General features: G+C 32.0%; 2 protein-coding genes across 6 annotated transcripts; one reads left to right on the plus strand and one right to left on the minus strand.

The window, feature by feature from the left end:
- The first annotated feature begins 226 nt into the window (after positions 1-226).
- Positions 227-4,867, plus strand: LOC107363510 (casein kinase I). Of its 5 annotated transcripts, none has more exons than XR_016198624.1 (8): positions 227-478; positions 630-740; positions 922-1,070; positions 1,179-1,407; positions 1,474-1,793; positions 1,876-2,320; positions 2,615-2,882; positions 3,302-4,867. XR_016198624.1 is itself a non-coding variant. In XM_015930747.3 (7 exons), exons 1-7 carry the CDS (start codon positions 403-405, stop codon positions 3,304-3,306), a joined length of 1,335 nt encoding a protein of 444 aa, XP_015786233.1. In that variant the 5' UTR covers positions 227-402; the 3' UTR covers positions 3,307-4,867. The 5 variants fall into 5 exon arrangements, 3 of the variants coding, with proteins under 3 accessions (XP_015786233.1, XP_015786232.1, XP_015786231.1); XR_016198623.1 differs by having other exon boundaries at positions 2,620-2,882; XM_015930747.3 differs by lacking the exon at positions 2,615-2,882.
- A 1,502-nt stretch (positions 4,868-6,369) lies between these two features.
- On the minus strand, positions 6,370-8,443 carry LOC149093686 (uncharacterized). The gene has a single exon (XM_089267372.1). It carries the CDS (start codon positions 7,462-7,464, stop codon positions 7,048-7,050), a length of 417 nt encoding a protein of 138 aa, XP_089123498.1. The 5' UTR covers positions 7,465-8,443; the 3' UTR covers positions 6,370-7,047.
- Between the last annotated feature and the right edge of the window lie 863 nt (positions 8,444-9,306).

Here is a 9,306-nt window from a genome sequence, read left to right on the forward strand (position 1 = left end):
GCTTGAAAGGTTCATGCCGAGATTTATTACCCAGTTCACTCTCAGATGACGCTGGCATTCAAAAGCCCTTTGATTTGTCCAACCAAAGAGCCAGTTAAAAATACTTATTAAACATTGGATTGTTTGATTGTATTTAGTTTAATATTTTTGATTTCATTTTTTTAGCACAAATTTCACTAAAAGCGCCTTCTGATTGTGAACCGGAGAAATAAATCTCAAACTGAAGCTGAGATCATCTCGTGACGTCTCTTATTACATTACTCTTTGAATTTCACCAAATTTTTTTTATTTCTTTAATCAACAATTGACTTAGTTAAGTTTTTTCATAAAATATTGATTTCTAACTCACAAAATCATCTTTAAACTACATTTACGGTTAAATAGGAAACAAAAATCCAAATAATGGAATTAAGAGTAGGAAATAAATATAGGCTTGGTCGTAAAATTGGATCAGGCTCTTTTGGTGATATTTATCTCGGTAAGTACCTATTCTTTACTTCCATCTTTCCCTTTATTCACTCATTTACTCATTCATTAATTCAATCTTTCTTTCTTTCCTTCTTCGTCCCTTTCTTTCTTCGTTTCCTACTTCCAATTGTGTTAACGGTTACGTCAATGGTCACCTGTAGGTACCAATATAGCAACTGGAGAAGAAGTTGCAATCAAATTAGAATGCCTTAAGACAAAGCATCCTCAACTGCACATAGAAAGTAAAATATACCGGATGATGTATGGAGGAGGTAAGTAATTACAATCCATTCTTCATTTTATTTTCATTTAGAGGCCATTGCCCAATATAAATGTTTCCCTCACCTTACCAGTTCCTTCTGTCAAGGCGAAACACCTTTCTTGCCTTTCTTTTTTCAACATCTTTTTTTTCTTTATTTCTCTTTCTCTGTCTCTTTCTCTTTCTTCTAACAGTCGGAATACCTTCTATCAAATGGTGCGGCTCAGAAGGGGATTATAATGTGATGGTTATGGAATTGTTAGGTCCAAGTTTAGAAGATTTGTTCAACTTTTGTAATCGAAAATTTAGTTTAAAGACTGTACTCCTACTCGCGGATCAATTGGTGTGTTTTGTTTACGTTTTTTCATATTCACCTCCTTCTTCTTTTTTATTGTATTGCTAATTAACGGTTTACTTTTTTTTCTTTTCATGTTTTTATTTTTTAAAATAGATTCATAGAATAGAATTTATCCATGCTAAAAGTTTTATACACAGAGATATAAAGCCAGATAATTTCCTCATGGGCCTCGGGAAGAAAGGAAATCTTGTATATATTATTGACTTTGGCCTTGCCAAGAAATATCGCGACAATAGATCCCATCAACATATACCTTATCGTGAAAATAAAAATTTAACTGGAACTGCCCGTTATGCTAGTATCAATACACATTTAGGAATTGGTAAGAAACAGCAAAGTTGTTCAATTAAGGAGCAATGGCTAATGATAATAATTTTTTTTCCATCAGAACAAAGTCGACGGGATGATCTTGAATCTCTTGGTTATGTTCTCATGTATTTTAACAGAGGTAGCCTTCCTTGGCAAGGCTTGAGAGCAGCAACCAAACGCCAAAAGTATGAGCGAATAAGTGAGAAAAAATTAACTACACCAGTTGATGACCTTTGTCGGGGATTTCCTTCAGAGTTCGCCACATACCTGAACTACTGCCGGAAACTCAAATTCGAGGATAAACCAGATTATTCTTATCTAAGGCAACTGTTAAGAAATTTATTTCATAGGCAAGGATTTACATATGATTATATATTTGACTGGAATCTTCTTAAATTCGTAAGTTGAATTTATTCATTTTCTTTACTATTTGTTTCTCATTTTTTACTGATTCACTTTGTTAATTTTTTTCGTTCTTTAGGGTAGAAATCGTCCTCAAAATGGTAAAGAAGAACAAGGTGAATCTGGCAATGTCAGTGGAGGTGAAGTAGGAGGAGGCGTCGGAACAGCTGGAAGTCACGTTGGAGTCGGAGCTGGTGTTGGCGTCGGAGTTAGTGTCGGTGTTAGTAGCACTGGAGATGGTGTTATTGGATCTAGCAACCCTGAAGGCGATCGTCATCTTGATCGTTCACTCTTACAACAGCATGTTCTACACGATCCTGAAAATAGAAATATACCACTTGACCTTCGACCCATCCCAATGGTTTACAATCATCGTCCATCCTTATTTAGTACCGGTCCGATCCCAATACCAAGTAGTAGCACAACAGTATCAGGATTCATTCCTCCAAACGGTGCTGGGATGATGGGAGCAACGGCAGGAGAATTGATACCTGCACCCCTCACCAAAAGGAATTTGCGTTCAAGTACAATTTTTGATTAAATTTTCATTATTTTATATCAGACTATCAATACAAGCAAAACAAAACTTCATTAATAAGGCCACTTGAAATTATTATTCACATTTCTTAATAACCATTCCTTCAGATTTAAATTGTACCTATCGATTGATTCTCATAATTTCTTTGTTTTGTTCTCAATTTCACCTTTTGCCAGCTTAATTGCCCTTTATAGCTCTTTCACTTACTTTTATTTATTTCTTTCTCTCTCCTATTTCATCTTCTTCTTTCTTTCTTTCAAACCTTCTCTCATCCAACTAGGACAGAAGGAGGAGGTGTGAGAACAGGTGTGGTACCGATGCCGATAACTATACCGGTGCCTAATAATTTCACAGTTAGAGCGTTTCCTCGAAGAAAAGTTAACGAAGAAAATGCAAACCAAAACAAATAATCAAAACAAATTAAAAACTGATAAGTGTAAATAAGGACAAAGAAAGAAAAGCTGATTGAGAAATAAAAAAGAGCAAATTTGACCACAAATGACGCAGGGAAATGTCCATAAAGTGATCAGTGACCTTTCCAGTCCAAGGTGAAAATCTATAGTTTACACAAAGCATTCAAAACCATTTTTCTTAGTCTTTCCAAAATCATACCTTTTCTCCTCTCATTATTACTAACATTTTCTTCTGTATACTACACACAACAAATAAAACAAGTTTAACGAAGGTCAGAGTAAAGGATTTTTTAAATTTAAATAGTTTGATTCAATTTAATAGTTATGAGTTTTTCATTCAGCCAAACAAGGTGAAAGAAAACAAGATTTACTAAGGACAGTCAAACTGTTGAATTGACCTTCGTTTGAATCTTGTTTCAATTAGAAATATTTACAAAAATAGTTCTATAATTAGTATAAATTGCATAAAAAATACAGAATTAGACAATAACAATTTAACATTGTTCTTTCGTTGAGAATTATTATTCATTATTCTTTTTTTTATTTTTTTACAGAGTAATTTAATCCAAATCAATTGAGGAAAAACAAAGTAAAATAAATGAAATGAAGAAATCAAGTAAATTGTAAATGATGGTGACTATACTGATAACAATACAAAAATATAAAGACTAAGGTGAATCAAGTTGAATCGTGGCGTATCTGTTGATCCATTTTGACTCATCCATATTCACCCTGAAACCAGAATACAGTTAACATTTAAACCTTGGAATTTTGCCAACAATTAAGTTTGTAAACATCATCCATTGGGATGCCTTTCATCATTATCATCATGTTTTTTTACATCTTCATCAACATCATCAGTTCCAATTATTACAGTTACTCTCTTTATCACCATTTTTGCATCATCGTATCCTACTTTGTCCCTTATTTTACATTATAATCTGAGGAACAAATTATTCCAAGTTCACACCAGGATTGATTTCTATCTTTGTGAATTTCATTTTGGAACTTGGAAGTTTAAAAGAGAGATGAAAGTGAGAAATGGAAAAAGAGGGAAAACCATTGCGAATTTCCAAGCTTCAATTGACCCAATTTCATAAATCACTTGAAACACAATTCGGTCCAATTCTTCATTCTATTCATCATATCAACTTACATGAAAAGAAAGCACTCAACTCCTATCATTAACATCCATCTGATGCATCAACAGCATTTATTAAGAGCGATGTGGACAAAAAACAGAAAGTAAACAAAGTCACCAGTTATTGGATCAATTTGTGAATAAATTTCTTTACCTATCAATTCAACATCACCAGCAACATTCAACCTGATAACATGAAAAATCAAGCGATCATTAAAAAAAGTAAATCCAACCTCTTTGTGTAAAATACAAATCGTCAAATTTGATTGCAGATGATTCAAGTTGGCTGACTCGTTTCACTATTTTGATGAAAATTGTAACTTCCGAAATGAACCGCTAAATTGATGAGACTATTTAGGACAGATCAAAGTGAACTTTTTTGCTGAACCTGTTTTTGGATAACCTTGTCCTAGAAAAGTCCAATCCGTGAACAAACTGAATTTTAAGTATCAACGAAGGGCAATCTTCATGGACCAGCTATCAACACAAATTTCATTTGTTATAATGTTCTTGATAAAACCTGCATCTGTTATAAAATTACAATTATCCAGTTTAATCATTTTGAAATATTGTTGCCTACAAAATAATTATGGTGATAATAATAATGATATAACAGTCAAGCAAACTGGCCATCTATGGGACGACCATTTTTTAAACAATTTAACGCTCATTCAATCCTGTATCAAATCATTATCAAATCTTCATCATCTTACAATAATTGATCGATAACATTTGCCTGTCAATTATGAACCTCATTTATAAATAGTGAAAATAATGTAGTTATTTTTCTGTTTCTTTTTTGCTCTGTTTTTTTCCATCTGATTATTTATTGTAATAATTTTGTTCATTTCTATCATTTCATTTGTATTTATGTCAGTCCTTCAATCAGCTTTAATTGTGTGTTAGTTTGTTTGCCTTTTTTTCAATTTTAGAAGTAAATCCAGTTAAATCCAATTAAACTATCATTGTTGATTACGAATCCGAGCTGTTCAAATGAATATCATCAAAAAATTCAACTAACAATCTTTGCATGTCAAACTCTTCTAATTGTTAATCCAGTGAGAAAACAATTTTACTGACGTAATCAATCGCTTTCATTAATTTCTTGAAATTTACTTTGATCAAATTGTCGCACTTTCATAGCAAATTCAGTTAAAGTAATTGATCTCAGCAAATTACTGTCTTCAACTATTTTTATCCTAACCGAGAAAGTGTTTTATTTTTTCCCAATGATTTATTTCATCAGTATTAATGGTTAGTATTAAATTTATGGATAAACATTTTCCTGAGAAGTGTTGATACACTGAAATGGATGAGATGGCAGAAAACTCAGCAATAATCTCCTTGATAAATGTAATTGTTATGCTAAACCAAGTTGCTACTTGATAGGATGATAAAATGGACAAATGAATTGACAAATGAAGATGACATTGACCATGAACCAATTGAAGGTTGAGCTACCTTGGTCAGAATCAGAGTTGAAATATGTTAATCAATTAATCCCTTCATGAACGTGATTATTGAAAAAAATGGTCGATCAAATTGAACCTAAAATCAACCAACAACCGAAATTCATTGTTAGGAAGTAAATTAAATTGAATGCTGAAAGGGAAACACCTGAAGTTAATTGCTAATTAGTTGATAGTTTTTATCTTTCCTTTTGTAAAAATTGTGCTTCACCAAAAAAAGTGTGTGTTGAAGCAATTTATGAGATGAAAAAAAAGGGTAAGGATTAACGTCAAAAGTTTATTTTAGATTAGCATCATTTCAGTTGACGTAAAAACTATCAATCAGTCTTTTAGTTTTACTCATCTTCATCCCAACAATCATCTCGTTCATCATGAAATTTACTGTAAATGATTCAGATTTTTGTCTTCTTCTTCTTCAAACCATATTTCAACGGATCTTGATTAACATTCAAATAATAGATAATGAACCTTGGCGATGAAATTTCTTAATCCCTTTTCAAGTTAATCAAATCTAGTGACTTCACTTGTAAACTTATCATTAACTATGATAATGGCGATGATGATGGTTTTCATTAATAATAATATTGGTTTTTGATGAACACTTGCAAGGTCATTAATCGGTTATGCTAATGATTTATAAATCAAGAATCCACCCAGATTTGAAGGTAGACAGACTTCATTATTGTTGTAGGATTGTAATTGTGGAGGATAATTCACTGAGAATTGGTTAATTTAATCATCCATTGTCATTGAGCTCTTGAGACTTCGAATCTTTGGTTAGGTCAATCAACCAAAAACTGGTAATGGTTAAACACTGTTAATCTGGAGAATTGGAAAGAAAAGAGATTCAATTGTGTGTTTTTTCACCAAAATTCCAATAAATTTATTTCAATTACAAGAACAAGTTGCCTTGTGCAAGAATAATCTAATACATTTCGCTTTTTGTTTTTACTGAAAAAAGGTTATCCCAAAGAAATTAGGTTTACTGATCAATTTAGGATAACATTATGAATGTATATTAATTTATATATTTATATGTGAATTTAAGAAAACACTTCACCTAAATTAGGTCTACAATTAAGTAATGACTTTCACATTATCTAAAATGATGACGAGAAAGTATACAATATTGTCTTAATTTACTAACTTGCGAAATTACATTGTAAAATCTATTACATCTGTGTGTTGCTTCAACGCATTATCAGCAAGTGAATTAGCATTTGTACAAATAGTTGATTAACAACATGATGATAATGATAATAATAGCCATGAGAATGATTACAAGAGCACCTTAAAGGTTTACTGAAACCCAGAGTGGGACAGAATCAAGAGAAAAATAGATTTGTTAGGAAACCAGAAAAATGAGTTAATTTGACAATTTGCTGGTGATACAAAAAAAAGGAGGATGAATGCAGCAAAACAACAATTGATCTAATATTTGCAAGTAAATCAATTTTGGCTCGGACTATCAACTGAAAATGAACAATTAAGAGAGATTGAGAGAAATGTTTATGATTAAACATTTCATTGGTGTTGATTCAAGTTGCTCATTTCCTGGAGACATATTTATACGTGTTTTGCTTCTTTCATGAATACAAGGAAAAGGAAGAAAGAAAGAAAAAGAAGAGAAAAAAAATGGTTATCACAATGTTGTTTTTCATCGTATTTTGAGTTGGTATGAATCGTTGGTTCATAGTGCATCGTCAATCATCATGGTTTCGTCTGGAAGAGGTGGCCTTTTCTCATCCACATCAATGGTTGGTACACTGAGTGAAGATGTTGATGGTGACCGTTCAATTGCTTCCTTCAAAGATGGTGTAGACGCATTTCCACCGGTAATGTTACTTGGTGTTGCTGGTGTTTTAGCTGCTGCTGTTTTGGATGTTGATGCTGTAATCATCATCATCATTGCACCATCTTCATTTGATCTTTTCAAAGCATTATTACATCCATCATTGTCAATGTCACAAACAATGAGGGTTGGTCCATCTGAGAACTTGATACGACCAAATTTTGATGATAAATCATTTTCATTGTAATTTGGCTGGTTTGATGAACTGGTTGTCGAGTAATTTGAATGAGCTTGTGACATGGTAACAGTGGCCATAATATTTTTAAATGATAATTTTGTCCAAAAGCTTTGATTGAAATAAGCGAGTTTCGTTGATTTACCAAAAATAAATAGTATTGATTCCTGGATTAACCAGTTTGAACCAGAAAACCAGTCAGAGGAAAAAGAAGCGTAAGACAACCAGAGTGAGTCAGAGAGGACAAAAGGTAATGAATCCAAATAGCCAGAGGAACCTTGACAATGAAAGAGACGGTTGGCAAAATAAACGTAGACAGGTAAATAATCAATTGAGCTTCTGTGAATGGAATGTAAAGTTGGTCTCGTTTATATCAAACACAAGAGTAAAACGAGAAAGATTCACAATTCGAAAACAAAATTATTGAAATATCCAGCACTGTTGATAAACCAGAATTATAAAATCAAATTATTGCAATTGTAATAGCAAAAAGAATCAAAAAATGTTGAGGTTAGGACAATTAATTTAAGTATTGAAGAGAGAAAGCTTCAAAAAAGTGAAAACAGTAGAAGCAGAAGAAGACCAAAACTGTAATTAAATTAACAAGGTAGATTGTTGGTTAAGTATAAAGTTGGTTATTAATAACTATTATTTCGAGGTTGTGTTGAAAACTGAATTAAGATGACATTTAATATCTGTATTTATAAATAAAAATACATCAACACTCAAAGGAAGAAAAAAAACACATCAGAAATTAAAGAACCACAGTTACTGATAACTGATAATGTTCACTCACTATGGAAGCTGCTGTTGAGCATGTTACCAAGGGGATGGATGATGAGAATGATGATTTTATGATGATGACAAGCAAATGTAGACAGTTAAAATGGGTGACAAAACAGGGATTGAAAGAAAGAGAAGATAATTTAGACAGAGTGAGAAAGAGAGAGAAAGAGAAGTGGCAAGTAAATTGATGAAAAATCTTTTGTTTTCATTTTCAATTATATTAGTTAACGTAAAGAGAACCCAAAAGATATTGAAAAAATGCTTCCATTTTGTTTGTCCTTACATTGGGTTAACTAAAGCCAGTTGACCTAAGATATTCAAATTGATCTTTAAGTGAACAATTAACAACCATTTTACTGACCCTTGAATACAATTTAACTAATCAGCCGAATGGTTCATTAGAGATAAGAATCAATGAGTTGGGAAAAAAAGCTTGTAAAGTGAACTCGAGTTACGCACACAGTCAATGCAACTTCAATTAGTTGTTTCAGTTGATTGTATTCATTGCTTTGAAATTGTTAATCATCGGTGATTATCAATAGTTGACAAGTTAACATTTAACTTTAAAATGTCTTAGCTGTTCATTTACGTCAAACTAATTAGTTAAATAACGATTGTATCAGTTCAATCAATCATAAGGCAACTTTGCAGCCTCTGGTTGCCATCTTACATCGTCTGACTTGCTTGGTTACATTTTTACAAGTTAACCCTTTTGACTAATCATTTGCTCATTGTTATAGCAATGTAAATGTAATAAGCAGTCAAGTTAACAAAAGACAAAAACCCAAATGTTTACCCAAACCAGAGTTTAGGTGCAACTTGATGTTTACCCTCCATCATTAGTAATTTGTTTGTTTTTTTCTGGTTGATGAACTTTACCTCTGATAACAATAAATGTTTACAGATAAATGCTGAATTTTTTCAACATCTTACTTTAAAATCATGAAAACATGGTTGACTATGACGTCTAATTGAAAAATGTGTAAATAATTGAAACAAATTGCTGTCTGTTATGACATTTTAGTCAAAACAACATTCACATTTTGTTGATATCAATCCAAGATGAGATTTATATTTGCAAACATAATTATCGCAATTGTGTATCTTCATCATTGAAACAGATTAATCAACCTCAA

The sequence above is a fragment of the Tetranychus urticae genome, chromosome 2, assembly GCF_039701765.1.
Source record: "Tetranychus urticae isolate SD_2017Ah chromosome 2, NJAU_TeUrti_SD_1.0, whole genome shotgun sequence".
Taxonomy (NCBI): domain Eukaryota; kingdom Metazoa; phylum Arthropoda; class Arachnida; order Trombidiformes; family Tetranychidae; genus Tetranychus; species Tetranychus urticae.

Bases quoted from the DNA above. Each gene is read 5' to 3' on its own strand.
- LOC107363510 (XM_015930745.3), top strand. From the start codon at position 403: ATGGAATTAAGAGTAGGAAATAAATATAGGCTTGGTCGTAAAATTGGA. The intron at 1,071-1,178 runs GTGTGTTTTGTT...TTTTTAAAATAG, and splicing joins TCCTACTCGCGGATCAATTG to ATTCATAGAATAGAATTTAT. The intron at 1,794-1,875 runs GTAAGTTGAATT...TTCGTTCTTTAG, and splicing joins ACTGGAATCTTCTTAAATTC to GGTAGAAATCGTCCTCAAAA.
- LOC149093686 (XM_089267372.1), bottom strand. From the start codon at position 7,464: ATGGCCACTGTTACCATGTCACAAGCTCATTCAAATTACTCGACAACC.